Raw genomic sequence first — 15121 nt, forward strand, 5'->3', positions numbered from 1 at the left:
GCCTAAGGAGGTCCTAACGGCCTCTCGGAAGGAAAAAGTCAGCCGTCTGCTGCACGCGGCCACGTCGGTTAGAATAACAACGTTTCCCGCTATTCCCGGACGCCTGTCAGTCAGCAGGCCCAACGGCACGTCTAGACCGAGGCCCGTCCAGCAGGAACGCAAAGGAAAGGGTGCAGAATTACCTTATTGGGTGGCCCAGCCTCTTCAGCATTTGCACCTCATTTGGAATCTCCAAGTCCTAGAAGAATGTGCCCGTTGGTTTATTCATTCAACAAATACGTGGAGGGGGGAGGGAGGGACCAGGAACGAATCCACACGCTGTAGACACTGCATCACCAAGAAGGTCAGACCGAGAGCTTCCGACCCGAGAGGGTCCCCTGACAATGGCCTCATGGTAGCGTCGAATAACACTTGACCGACTGCAAATGAGACACTTGGAGTCGAAGGAAATGGGTTGAATTCCCAGAACCACCACCATTCACTGTGGGGGACTTCTCTGAGCCCTACTTCCCAAGACGTGTGTGGTCCTTTTTCCTTTCTTTCTTTTTTTCAGTATATTTTTACTAGAGGCTCAGTGCACGAATTCGTGCATGGGTGGGGTCCCTCGGCCTGGGAGGGACCACAGGAGGTTGGCCGGCCATGGGAAGTTGGCTGTGGGAGCGCACTGACCACCAGGGGGCAGCTCCTGCGTTGAGCGTCTGCCCCCTGGTGGTCAGTGTGTCGTCATAGGGACCGGTCGACCAGTCACTTAGGCTTTTATATATATAGATTGATTTCAGAGAGGAAGGGAGAGGAAGAGAGAGAGAGAGAAACATCAATGATAAGAATCATGGATCGGCTGCCTCCTGCACGCCCCCTGCTGGGGATCGAGCCCACAACCAGGGCATGTGCCCCGACCGGGAATCGAACCCGGGACCTCCTGGTTCATAAGTCAATGCTCAACCCCTGAGCCACGCCGGCTGGGCCTGCGATGGGCTTTTCAATTTACGCCCTCTCCTTGCCTTTTTAGAAATATGATTATTATGGCCAAACGGCACATGCTGTTTTCAGATTCTCTGGATGATAAACATTTATGTCCCATCCTCTTTCAACATTATTTTCTTTTCCAAACGTGAAGCGCCCAGACCCATTAAAAAGTTTAAAATTTCCCAAGTCTTCGTGTAGGGGGACGAGCGACGCGGCTTCTCCTCTTCCGCCTCCTGCGTGTGCCTCGTCGGGGTTCTGTTCCTACAGAGGAGCCCTTTTCCCCAAAATTTATTTCCAGCGACTTTTGTTTTCCTGGAGGGACCTTTGAAACGCTATATTGCTACTTTTCATGTTTTTTATTTGCCCCGTGGAGCAATAAAAGCTCAAAGGCTCATAAATATGCATTCTGCGGACGCGTTGTGCTGACAAAGGGCTGCTTGGGTAGCTGGCTCTGCCTTTGGGGAGCGAGGAGGGTTATGGTGCGGCGGGGGAGAGAAAAGCAAGGAGGAGAGCGGAGGAAACGGGGAAGGGAGGAAGAGAGGACATGGAACGTCCTCTGAGGGGAATGGAGGAACCGCCACAACGAGGAAGAAGGAATCCACGGGGAAGGGAACACGCAGAAGGAAATCACAGACCGCAGGGCGGCCGTATCCCGCAAACGCTTTATCGTTATCTCGAGAGAGATCTGTTTTCCTGCCAAAGATCTGAGGTTGCTGTGGGGTTCTTTGTTCCCCCTGAAATGGTTTAAACTGAACAAACTACAGTATTATATTCTGATGTGGGTCGGGCTTCTCTTAAAATCAATTTCGGGCCCGGCCGGCGTGGCTCAGTGGTCGAGCATCGACCTATGAACCAGGAGGTCACGGTGCGATTCCCGGTCAGGGCCCAGGCCCGGGTTGTGGACTCGGTCCCCAGTGTGGGGCGTGCAGGAGGCAGCCGATCCATGATTCTCTCTCATCATGGATGTTTCTCTCTCTCTCTCTCTCTCTTCCTCTCCCTTCAATAAAGAAATATATTTTTTTTAAAAAAACACACACACACAAGGAGAAATTAGTCATTGTCTCTACCCTATCAATTATTTTTTTTCTCACCGGTAGTCATAGTTAGGTACAATGTGCATCCCTTTTTTCACTACCTTAAATAGAGCCACACTGCCACGCTGTCTTTGTAGAACTGAAGCCAGAGGCATTTTCCAACTTCCACTTCCAAAGTGCTCACAGAGTTTCCCCGTTTTTCTCAAACCGAGTTTCCAATTCACGTACCTGTGCGAGTCCCCATTCCCAGCGGAGGGGGGTGAATTCGAAAGGGGGGAGATACGTCATGATTCACTGTCCCGCACGCTGGCCCCTGGCCTCGGAGAGCACGTTGTGGGGGCAGGGGGCCTCGGCCGTCTGCTCTTCTGGCCAGGTGCTTTTCTGTCAATTTTTATGGAATGCAAAAGGAGTTTTCTGTTTTATTTTGGGGTTTTTTTTGTAAAGCTTAAAAGAAAAAAATCTACATCTTATACTTGAGCTTCCATACTTAAAAGAACAAAAAAATAAGAAGAAACTGGGACGCAAAAAAAAAAAAAGTCGGTTCTAGACGTTTAATTGAATGCTGTGTGCACATCACATCTTCCATGTTATTTTTATTTGTTAATCCTCACCCGAGGATTGGGCTGGATCCCCAGCGTGGGGCGTGCAGGGGGCAGCCGATCCATGATTCTCTCTCATCATGGATGTTCCTCTCTCCCTCTCCCTCTCCCTTCCTCTCTGAGATCAATAAAAATAAAAATACTAAAAGGAAACAGGTGAGATTGTGTTTAAAAGCGTGGACGTCCCACAGAAGCGGGGGCTCCCATGGGTTCCTGCCGGCCATGGGGTCGGGGCTGGGAGGCCGGGCGCGGCATCGGCACGGAGGCCTCAGGGTGAGACAGGAGGCAGCAGAGCGCTTTGAGGACAACGTCAAGTGGGAATGGGACGGACACGGCGTGTGGACTGTGGGGCTCAGGCACTGACCGTCACAGAGAGGCGTGGACAAGGGGCGGCTCGGCAAGTCTTTTCCCCGAAGCCCGCTGCGAGTGGCTCCATTATTTCAGCTGCAGAAGACGGGGGTCGGGTAGCGCCCTGCTGCCCTGTTTAAATAATAATAATAATAATAATAATAATAATAATAATAATAACAATAATAATAAAAAGGTGAGCCCAGAAAGGCTCATTTCAAACCACGCAGCATCGGACGCTGGCCCCCACGGGGCCTCCTCCCGGCCGGGCCATTCTCCCGGCGCCCCAGGAATCGGAGAGCGGTACAAATCAGGCGGTTTGTACTTCATTTTCCTCCTTGGCTGGAGGGAAACTTTAAAAGTTTAACGAATCTATTGGCCATTGATTGGGTCTGTCAGTCAGCAGGATGGGCCTCCTTCGGGGAGTCCTCTCTCCTCGCCCCGCGCTTTCCTGAGGCCGCACACACAGCGCCCGAAACATCAAAGATGTACATGCACACACACACACACACACACACACACGTATGTATACACACACTTCCTGAACAACCCGCCTCCCGTCACCGTCTCATCGCCCACACACGGCATGGACTTCGGTTGTCTTTTTAGGATGTGTTCGGGGTGTGTGTGTGTGACTGTGTGTGAGCCTGCACGTGTGTGTATATGTGTGTGCAAGAGTGTACATGCATGTATATAAGTGTGTGTGCATGTGTGTGTTTGCTGTGACTGTGTATGTGAGCCTGTGTGTGTGTGAGATTATGTGTATGAGTGTGTGCATTGTGTGTATAAGTGTGTGTGCATGTGTGTGGCTGTATGCGTGAGCATGTATGCATGTGTGTGCATTAGCGTGTGTATGTGTATGTGAGTGCTTGTGTATGTGTGTGCATTATGTGTATATGTCTGTGCAAGAGTATATGTGTGTGTGACTGTGTATGTACGTGAGTGTATGTATGAGTGTGTGTGCATGTGTGTGTGAGTGTGTGTGTGGCTGTGTGCATGAGCATGTATGCATGTGTATTAGTGTGTGTATGTGTGTGCATTATGTGTATATGTCTGTGCAAGAGTATATGTGTGCGTGACTGTACGTAAGTGTATGTATGAGTGTGTGTGCATGTATGGGTGTGTGTGCATGTATGGGTGTGTGTGCATGTGTGTGTGTGTGTGGCTGTGTGCGTGAGCATGTATGCATGTGTATTAGTGTGTGTATGTGTGTGCATTATGTGTATATGTCTGTGCAAGAGTATATGTGTGCGTGACTGTACGTAAGTGTATGTATGAGTGTGTGTGCGTGTATGGGTATGTGTGCATGTATGGGTGTGTGTGCATGTGTGTGTGTGTGTGTGTGGCTGTGTGCGTGAGCATGTATGCATGTGTATTAGTGTGTGTATGTGTGTGCATTATGTGTATATGTCTGTGCAAGAGTATATGTGTGCGTGACTGTACGTAAGTGTATGTATGAGTGTGTGTGCATGTATGGGTGTGTGTGCATGTATGGGTGTGTGTGCATGTGTGTGTGTGTGTGGCTGTGTGCGTGAGCATGTATGCATGTGTATTAGTGTGTGTATGTGTGTGCATTATGTGTATATGTCTGTGCAAGAGTATATGTGTGCGTGACTGTACGTAAGTGTATGTATGAGTGTGTGTGAGTGTATGGGTGTGTGTGCATGTATGGGTGTGTGTGCATGTGTGTGTGTGTGTGGCTGTGTGCGTGAGCATGTATGCATGTGTATTAGTGTGTGTATGTGTGTGCATTATGTGTATATGTCTGTGCAAGAGTATATGTGTGCGTGACTGTACGTAAGTGTATGTATGAGTGTGTGTGCATGTATGGGTGTGTGTGCATGTGTGTGTGTGTGTGGCTGTGTGCGTGAGCATGTATGCATGTGTATTAGTGTGTGTATGTGTGTGCATTATGTGTATATGTCTGTGCAAGAGTATATGTGTGCGTGACTGTACGTAAGTGTATGTATGAGTGTGTGTGCGTGTATGGGTGTGTGTGCGTGTGTGTGTGTGTGTGTGTGAGTGTGTGAGTGAGTGTGGGTGTGTGCTGAGCTTTCCCAGGGGCTGTTTATTTGCTTTCTTCGAGGTTTTTTCCCTTGAGAGCCGGCCACTGAGCCACAGGAGATGCTGCGGCCTCGGCTGTGCGCTGTGAACGGGCTCCTCTCCCTCCGACGGCGGCTCCTGTGAAAGGGGCCCCCCCTCCCAGCCGACTGGAAGTCACTGCGTGAAGGAGCCTGGGACTCACTCAGTTCCTGGACATGCAGCCGCCCAGGGGCAGTGAGGCAGAACCCGCACCGGGCGGTGGGCAGGGCGGGCGGAGGGTGCGCCCAGACAGATGCCGCCGGTGCTGAGGGAGCTGAGGCAGGAGACCGCTTCCAGGAGGAGCCCCCGGTCCAGGCGCCGAGAGGGCGGGACTCCAGGGCGGCTGCGACCAGAGAGGGTCCTTTTATTTATTTAAAACACATTTTCATTGATTTCAGAGAGGAAGGGAGAGGGAGAGGGATGGAAGCATGAGTGATGAGAGAGGATGATGGATCGGCTGCCTCCTGCACGCCCCACACTGGGGATCGAGCCCACCACCCGGGCCTGTGCCCCGACGGGGAATCGAGCCACGACCTCCTGGTTCATAGGTCGACGCTCACCACTGAGCCACGCCAGCCGGGCGGGGGTAGATTTTCCTTAATGGTTGGAATGAAGCGCCTGCTTTTCCTCGGTGCCTGTAGGGACTCCCACTAACCCCTCACTCCGACTGGCCCCGGGAACCTATTGATAGAACCCAACGCGTTCCGACAGCCTGTCGGCTTCGCGCAACCCGAGGACGTCCATAAATTACTTTAAAGGCATAATAGATCTCCACGGCCACCCGCATCGATTGAGTGTCAGGAATGAAATATTGCATTTCAGCTCCGCCGGCCTCTTGGAGGAGACGGGGGCGGTAATTGAGCCTCCTGCAAAGCGCAATTTATGACCCGCGGTTCCGGGGCCAGTTGCTTCCGGGGGGCCGTTGAATGAGACGTGGGCTCGGCCCTGAGCGTGGACAGCGCTCCCCACCCTGTCACCGAGGGCCGCGCCCCCACACAATCAGATTCCGTTTGCGAAGGCGAAGGGTTCGCCTCCGGGAGCTTGTCCTGCAAAATCCTCTCCGCCTCAGCCAAGCGGAGTATTTGGCCAAGGATCTCAGCTCTAAATGAAAGGGTTCCCGCCCTGGCTGGTGTGGCTCAGTGGGTAGAGCGTCAGCCTGCGGACTGAAGGGTCCCGGGTTCGATTCCCGGTCAGGGCACAGGCCCGGGTTGTGGGCTCAATCCCCAGTGTGGGGCGTGCAGGAGGCAGCCGATCCGTGATTCTCTCTCATCATGAATGTTTCTCTCTCTCTCTCCCTCTCCCTTCCTCTCCAAATCAGTAAAAGAAAATATTAAAAATTAACTAACTCATTAATCGAAGGGTTCCTCGGAGACCCTGACACTGAAAGCCTGGTTAGTCAGGAGGGGAGGCTGACTTTGGCCCGTGGCCACCCATGGGATGCCCGTGGCCCGTGTGGCACCGCGGACGTCACTGGGAGAATCAAAGGAGAACCGAGGTCCGTGCCACCCGCCCGCCCGCGAGGTGGGGACGGAGGCGTCTGCCCCATGTTTCCGTGTCCGGAGCCACAGCAGAGCCCGCGGCCCGGGCAGCTCATGGCCTCCCGGGTCGTTTCTGCTGGACGGGCATCCCCATGGTGCTCGCTCGGGGACAGCGCGGCTTCTCCATCTCCCGGCGGCTTCCCCGCCCTGCAAAGCAGGAGGCCAACAAGCTCCTCCCGTTTGGTGCGATTTGGTGGACGGTCCTTTCAAAGGCCCTTCCCTAACCGGTGTGGCTCAGTGGGTAGAGCGTCGGCCTGTGGACTGAAGGGTCCCGGGTTCGATTCCGGTCAAGGGCATGGACCTTGGCTGCAGGCGCATCCCCAGTACGGGGTGTGCAGGAGGCAGCTGATCTATGTTTCTCTCTCATCGATGTTTCTAACTCTCTATCCCTCTCCCGTCCTCTCTGTAAAATAATCAATAAAATGTATTTTTTTAAAAAAGGCCCTTCCCACGCTGGCTCTGAGGGCGGTAGACGGGAGGAGAGGGTTCTCTTTTTTTGTAATTGATTTCAGAGAGGAAGGGAGAGGGAGAGAGAGAAACATCAGTGATGAGAGAGGATCATGGATTAGCTGCCTCCTGCACACCCCACACTGGGGATGGAGCCCACAACCCGGGCCTGTGCCCCGACCGGGAATCGAACCGTGACCTCCTGGTTCATTTAAAGCTCAACCTCTGCGACGATGTCCAGGCCGATCCTTCCTGGAGCCTCACCGTTGGCATGCGTTTGGCGGAAACAGCTTTTATCTGAAGTTTTTACTGGAAGAAATCCACCCCTCAGATTGAAGACTCGGCAGAAATACACGTTTTAAAAAAGCCATCATCCCCCTGGGGCCAAACCTAAGCTCGCGCATGTGACATCGCTGCACAAGGTGCGCGATCCGCCGTCTCAGGGACTGATGCTCTGATTGGAAAACACTACTCCCGCCTCTAAGCGGGGGGGGGGGGGGGGGGGGGGGGGGCTTTTTCAATTCCTGGCTTTTAAGTCAGCGGGGGAATTCCTGTGGTTTCACCTACAGTTTAACTGGGTCTCAAGAGCACAAAGCACATAAACACTCACACATTCACACACGCACACATTCACACACGCCTGCGTGCACACATGCAGACACGTGTACTGCACACATACCCGTGCATGTGCACACGAGCATGGACACTGCACAGACTCGCATGCAGACACACGCCTGCACAGGCCCGCACACACGTCGGCTACGTGTTCCCTTTGCCCACAGGACAGTGACATGACTCCCCGAGCCCGTGGACGGGCGGGCAACGGACATCACACCGCTCTGCCTCTCCACGCACCTTGCGTGGGGGTCGTTCCCGTGACTGGCCGTCCCTGGGGAGCGGAAGGAGGACACGCTGTGGCCCTGGGCCGCCGCCGATCAATGGTCAGGACAGCAGGGCCCTCGCTAACGAGCCGCCGCGGGGACCGCGCTGGTGCCGACGCGGAGGAAGCGGAACCGATTGGAAGCCGAGAGGGTGGCTCCGTCTCGGGGTGCAAAGCTCCCCATCTGACTTCTGTGGACAGGAGAGCAGCTTTCGGCCTCGCCGGGAAGAGCGCCGAGCACGGGACCGTCGGGGAGGAGGGACTGTGCTCGGCCGTCTGGTTCGCAGGCGCCACAGCCCCGCTCCCCGCTTTGTATCAGGGACACGGCTCCCACCCAACGCACCCCCATTCCAGGAGGACAGCGGTTTCCATGTGCGCTTTTCTGTGAAAAGGTGTTAAAAATCCATAGGAGCCGGAAAAAAGTCCAGCAAATCCATCCCATGACCACCTCATTATTCTGGGGAGACTCAGCAGGGCTCCCCCAAATGCTGTGTCTGGCATACGCTGGAGAGTTCAGAGGGACATGGAGGTGACAGGTGTCGTGGAGAGAAGAGGGGCGGGAGGGTGTGCCGCAGTTCAGGGCACAGTCGGGACACCACCTCAGGGTCAGCCAGGCTCCCCCGTCGCCCGGACAGGGCCGACCTGGGGCGACTCCAGGACAATCGATCGAGGGGCTCGAGGAAGGGCTGTTTCCGAAGTAGGACGGGGGGTGAGAGAAAGCATGGCAGACGTGAGGGGAAAACACCACAGAGACATAAGCCGTTTACTGTGCTCGGGTTTTTAACTGTATGTTTTTATTGATATTAGGATATGATACAATGTTCCAAGCTGACATCCGAGTGTTCTGTGTATCGGAAGCATTGACAAAATAAAGGTCTTTCAGAAAGGAAGTCCGCAGGACAGAACTATGGGAATACGAGGCACGGGGGGATTATGCGCTTGCGGGTTATACACATAATACATTCATTGTAAAGGGAAAAACAGTTCACGTGAGTAACATTTTGGCGAAAATAAATATCATGTAAATGTGAACAGCGACAGCTGGAGTACATCGACACAGGGACGGGGTTTTGTAACGGGAGCCGGGAGGGTGGGCACACGCGGGAAGCGCTGTGGCATCAGTAAATTACACTCATCGCACGCGGGAGTGAGCGCCTTATTTACACGGGCACACCCCCGGCCACCACCCCAACCCTCGGCGCACGCACCGGCGTCACCCACGTCACCAGGGCACCGGGGTCTCCATGCGGCTTAGAATCAGATGCACCTTGCATTTTACTGCCCCTCGGATCAAGTCAAATGCTTTGCTTAACCAATACGAAACAAGCCCAGAAACAGAAGTATATAAAGAACATCATTTGACGTGCGATTATCAAACTTTAAACTCCCGACCACCTTCGCGATGCTTCGCAATGACCCCCCTCAAAATCCAACTTGGTTTTTCACCCAGTAGCCTCTTCAGGAGAAAGATGGACGTGACGGCAGGTTTCCTCGTGTGGAAAATGACCACGGGTTCCCCTGACCGTTCGATTCCCCCACCCCCACCCCCCGATTTCCTCCCGGCAGACGGAGTCGCTGGAAAGGAAGCTCACTCCTTCACTTATGAGTTTTAAGCACCGTGAGGGCTGCAGCCGATGGGTTTTCGATCCGGGGATTTTTGGAGATTGCAAGAAAAAGGAGGGTGTGGATTCTCAGTGAGGAACAGCTCATCTCACCAACCCCATCGCACCCCTGGGCGACAAAACCCACCCTCCCCGTCGCGGGAGACGAGTCTGTGGGCGCTCAGGGCACGTGTCAGCTGTCAGTCAGGCGCTGGGACCTGGAAGACATGCACCAGCCCGCACACACGGCCCCCCAGGCCCGTCTGCCTCTCCCAAGGTCAACCCCCTCGTTCCCAGGTGCCGTCACCGATGAAGACTCACGGATGAAGATCCGGGGCTGGGCACACCGGGAGAGGCAGGGTGTACACCTGGGTGCCCTTTGCACGTTTAAAGTGGACACACGACTTGAATGTATCCCAGTGGCTGTAAGAGAGATACTTACATGAAGACACAGGGCCGGCGGTGGGTTCTATCCGCTAGAGGGCGCTGTTCTCCCCCAAGACGCGGCTGCGTGGGCAGGAGGGCGGATCCCAAGGTCACAGCAGGGTCACAGGGTGGCACCGCACTGTCCCTTGGTGGTGGCGGCCGCTCTGGTCACCACTCGCACGGGGCACTCGGGGAACAGACGTGCCCGCACAGCCTCCACGAGACCATCCACTTCCTCGCCCTCCTCACACGTGGATGCAGCACGTGCTCAGAGCTTCACAACGGAAATAAACGCCCGCCTCCCCAAATCCATCCCACGCCGGCTCTCACCTCTTTACACACATGCTGAGTCACGCCTCATCACCCGCACAGACCCGCACACCTGCCTCCCTCCCTCCCCTCCGACCACCGACACCCACGTGCAGACGGCGCGCTGGGCGAGGGTAGGAAACATGGCCTCCATCCCAGGCCAGGGCTGGGACACCACATCCTTCTCAGGGCACAAGGTGGTCGGGATCCGAGACAGTCCTGGGTAAGATGCACGGAGGACATAAATAAGGAAGGAGCTTGGAGAATACAAAAGGCTTTCTGAAGGGGATGGATGAAGCGCCCATAAAATCCATGAATAAAAGCATACGCTTACACTCCAGGGCACAGCTGTGGGTCAAGCCCTCGGGTTTGTAAGGAAACTGCAAGACGGCACTGCACGGCGACTCAAAGGGTGTTTTCAAATGTACAAACGGTAATAAAAACACAGAGAGCGCCTCGGAGCGCACACCCTCCGAGGTCACCGCCGCGCCGGCCACGCCAGCCTTAACCACTTTTAAACGGGTTCGTGAATACGCTTTAATGCGGAGAGGACGTCAAAGGTGGGAAAACAAGACAAAACAAGGCGGGAAACTCTTCAGTGTCTGACTCACATTCTGTCCCCACATGGTTTCACATTTCAGAGTTGCCTTTTGAATGTGAAGAAGTTTCAAAGTTTCTCCAACGGTGACATCTCTCTTAAGAATTACATTGCAACAGCTACAACGCTAAGAACTAAAACACATAGTCCACCTGGAAAGGGAAAACGACCACAGAGTCCACAGTGGGCTCATGTCCAGTCCGCAGCTGGGAGGCCCGCGGCCCCAGGCGCCGCTCCGGCTGCGTCTCCCCTGACGAGGGCCCGCGGCGCCGCGTTTGGCACTGAGAGTCGGTCCCCACACACCCGTCAGGAGAAACCTCGCTGCGTCTCCCACCTTCAGCCACGAGGACCATCCTGTGCCGCTCACTCTCCCAACATGCGATCCGATTACCCCCAAGTCACGGGGTTTGCAGGAAGGCGACTGACATGGGTACAATGAAGCTGATCTGAAAACGGGGGAAGGGTTCCAAGCGCGCGAGCTCTGAGGAGTCGTCTCGCCCCCAGACCGACGCCGGGGTCTGAGCTGCAGGAGAGGCTCTGGGGCGCTGGGCTGTCCACGCCCCGGCTCAGCTGCTCGCGGTGCACGCGTGCATCCTCTTGGCCACGTCGTACACGTAGGCGATGTCCGGCCGCTTCTCGGGGTCGGGGTTGATGCACATGTTCACCAGCTGCCGGAGCTGCGGGGACAGAAGGCAGGACACTCAGAACCCGGAGCCACGCACTGAGACGGACGGACGGACAGACGGGGCCTGAGCAGCTGGACGGGGCCTGAGCAGCTGGACGCAGGGGAGGAAGCACGTGTTCTGGCCACATGTTCATCTGACTGAGACACACGTGACTGCGTGAACGGTATCCCAGCCCGGTGGAGGGGCCAGGAAGCCGCTCACGGGTGAGCGTCAGTGGCAAGCCAAGGGCCTTTCCACGCGAGATGCCGCCCTTGCGACCACACGGGTGGACCTGGAGGACATCACGCCCAGCGAGAGGTCGGACAGAGAGTCAAGAAGCGTATGGTTTCACTCACAGGTGGGAAAACTACCGACAACTACAAATGAACGAAGAAGAAAAACAAGCAAACACTCACGGACAACAGCATGCTGGTGACAGAGGGAAGGTGGAGGGCAGGAGAGGGTAGAGGGAGTCAACTACCGGGGGACGGACGGAGACTGGGCTGGGGGGTGGGCACAGTGCATATGCAGATGGCGCGTCATGGAGTCGCACACTGGACACCAAACAGCCTTACCAACCAATGTCGTCCTCACACATTTAACTTCAACAAGAGGCCTTTTCCACAATCAGCAGCCAGATTCTCTGCCTTATACGTATGTCTTTAGGAATCATTTAGATTTTTCAAAAACTTGTGTTAACTCTTTCTGGTCAGTACATAAGCGCTTGTGAAATCACCAAATTGCTATAATCTCTTCACAGCCATCAAGCTCTACCTCTGAGGGGCTAAAGATGCCCACTTGTGCTCCTGCGACAGAGCAGAGAACAGCACCAGAAATCCTATCTTTTCTCCGTGGTTACCTTACTCTCTCTCTCCCCTTTCCTCAGTCTCCCCTGAGCCTCAGTGCCCAGGCCCTGCAGGCCCACGGGCGGCCGGGGCCGATGGTGAGCAGTGACCTCCAGGAGCAGGGCCTATGGGCTGGAGGGGGAGCCCAGAAGGAGGGGCCGGCGGGCAGGGGCGGACAGGACAACCTCCTGCAGGAGACACGCCCCAGTTTGGTTTTAAAGAGACCCCGCTGGCCTGGTGAAGACCAGGAAAGAGAAAGAGGCAACGGTGCCCATAAAGACACGGAGACCAAGTTGGGTGGGGGGTGTCGGGGGCAGTTCTGGGAAACTACAGAGCCCGTTACCATTTAGCCATAAGCTGACACCTCCTGGCCTGGTCTGGATGAAAAGCCAGTTTACAAACCTGACACGTCATTTTTCACCGTGTCCTGTACGCTCCCACCCTGAAGTGACACCGACCTGGACTTAAACCGACCGAAAGCCCCGCTCTGCATGCAGAGCCATGAAGGTGCCCTGAGCGGCAGCCGGGACCTGCTTGGCTTCCCGGCAGGAACGGGAGTGCGGGCTCCACAGGCAGCGTGGGCTGCCCCCCGAGGAGAGCGGCCCGATGTACATCTGCCCGCAGAGCTCCCGCTCCCGGACATTTCTGCGAAGCTGCCCGGATCCGGGTCATCGTCAGGCGCACCTTCCACGTCTCATTTCTCTGGAAGGACCTGGCTGCGTGTGGACCTGGACAGCACAGCCTCCTGCCCACCAGGCACAGGACCTCCTGGGCCACGGGAGGAAGGTGCTGCCCGTGGGAGACCACGGGGCCGGGACCACCGTGGAGGGAGGAGGAGGCCGGTCCCTCAGACCCGGGCCCTTCCATGGGGCAGACTCCGGGACTCTGATATCTGCCCCGACCTCCCACTCGGCGGCCAGACGTGGCCCCGCAGGCAGGCGCTTCCACCATGCGGCCCCATCATTAAAATCCTGCTGAGGTCACCATGGCAACCGCCCGCTGCGCCCGCATCCCCTCATCAGCCGCATGTGAAATGCAAATGCGGCGCGGAAATTAGTGCAGGAGGAGCGCGGAGGTGCGGGCGCGTGAAATATTCATGCCTCGCGGAGGGAAGCGGCCTGAGTGACACAACAAAGAGCCGGCCCTGACATGCCGAGCCCGGCGCCGTGCTCGCGGCCGCCCAGCGCTCTGTGCAAAGCGCGTTGATGATATTCCAGCCCCAACAGCCATTAGGAACGGCTCGCAGGCCACACACCGTCCAGCAAACATAACACTCTGATTAGCTCGCTGCCCGCGCGGTGCTCGCTCTAATGACCTGATGCAAAGGCTGCGGGCACAAAGCAGGCGGCCGGCGACCCCCATCCACGCCCAGCAAGGGGCGCTAGCGGAGGCCGGACACTGAGACGGCAGAAGCCCTTTAGGGCTCACTGTTCCGGCCCCGCGGCTCCAGGTCCCGCAGACAGAACCGGAACCGGGGCTCTGCGTGCGAACAGAAAGCTGGCCGCCACCCACCAGCCAGCAGCGCAGCGGCTTCCTGCTGCTCCTTCGCGCCTTCCCCTTCTCCCGGGCAGACAGATGCCCTCACGCGTCCTCCCCGGGGGCCTCCACCAGCTCCCGGAGAGACGTGAACAGGCCACACGCAAGCTGACTGAGGCCTGCTGCTCCACGTGTCTCCCTCACTGGTGACATCACGCCGGGGTTGCTACCATCATGAAGGGATCACTACAACCATGACGAAATAGCTACAATCATTGTGTGTTCGGCTAAACGGGAGATGCTGATGGAGCCCAGGCAATTCCTTTCAGTGGGTTCCCCAAGCAGCGAGGCTCAGTGATCACGCGGGCAGAGCTTCCACCAGGTCCCTCCAGCCCCTTCCACTCCTCACAGGGCCACAGCGGGAGCCGGAGACCCGCCCGTGGGAACCTGCGTGCGGCCAGAGGCGGGACAGGCAGGTGCTGCAGAGATGGGGGGAGGGGGGGACACGAGCTGAAAGCAAAGCACGAGGCTGAGGGACACGTGGCCAAGACGCCCATTTCTGTTCTGGGAAGACACGACAGGAGGGGGTTGTGCCGAAGAGGAAAGTTCTGGTTGCCTGTAGTTCTAAGGGTGAGGGAGGGCGGAGCTGCCCCTGAAGAGGGGCCTGGGGACATGTGGACACACGGACACGGGACCAGCAGCTTGGGCCTGAGCCGGGCTGAGCCCTGACTGCCCAGGCGGGTCCCGTCGCAGCCCAAGTGGCCGCGTCTACACCACTGCATCGACGAATCGCAGGGTCAACTTAGGAGTCTCCGGGGACTGTACCGGTGAGAAGGGCCGCCTCTGCCGCCTGCACAGGCAGCCGGGTGTTTGGGGAAGGGCGCATCCCTCGGGCAGCGCGAATGCGGGCGGGCGGGCGGACGGACGGACGGATGGCTGCGCGGGCGGAGCACTCACCTCCTCCGAGTAGTGGTCGGAAGGCAGCGGCGGGTAGTCGCACTGCTCGATCTTCTTGCACAGCGAGTACAGGTTCATCTTGTCGCCGTAGAAGGGGCTCTGCAGGGCGGCCATCTGCAAAAGGCCCGTGAGACCCAGGTCGTCAGAGGGCCGCTTCCCGGGGACCCCCCCCCCCCCGGCGCTACACGGGTCGGACACAGTGACAGACCCTCACAGTGGGGGCCTCTGGTTCTCACGGGCACCCCTTTCTGGCCATTCTCTGGGAACCTCTAGAAATCCTACTTCAATGTTTGGTTGTTTATTTTCCACATTTAAAATCCCCTACAAGGGAGAAATGGTTACCATATATT

General features: G+C 56.4%; 1 protein-coding gene across 9 annotated transcripts in view; it reads right to left on the reverse strand.

Moving 5' to 3' along the window:
- Nucleotides 1-8666: 8666 nt before the first annotated feature.
- The window catches only part of NEK7 (NIMA related kinase 7), a 40873-nt gene continuing 34418 nt past the window's right edge, over nt 8667-15121 (reverse strand). For 7 of the 9 annotated variants that reach the window (XM_036354532.1, XM_036354533.1, XM_036354528.1 and 4 more), the window contains 2 exons: nt 14772-14885; nt 11243-11505 (listed from right to left, as the gene is read on the reverse strand). In XM_036354532.1, coding sequence (XP_036210425.1) covers nt 11395-11505; nt 14772-14885 — 225 coding nt within the window. In that variant the 3' untranslated portion in view covers nt 11243-11394. Of the gene's footprint in view, nt 11506-14771; nt 14886-15121 lie in introns of all 9 variants that reach the window. The other 2 variants (XM_036354525.1, XM_036354527.1) reach the window with 2 other exon arrangements.

The sequence above is a fragment of the Myotis myotis genome, unplaced genomic scaffold (assembly GCF_014108235.1).
Source record: "Myotis myotis isolate mMyoMyo1 unplaced genomic scaffold, mMyoMyo1.p scaffold_m19_p_21, whole genome shotgun sequence".
NCBI lineage: Eukaryota > Metazoa > Chordata > Mammalia > Chiroptera > Vespertilionidae > Myotis > Myotis myotis.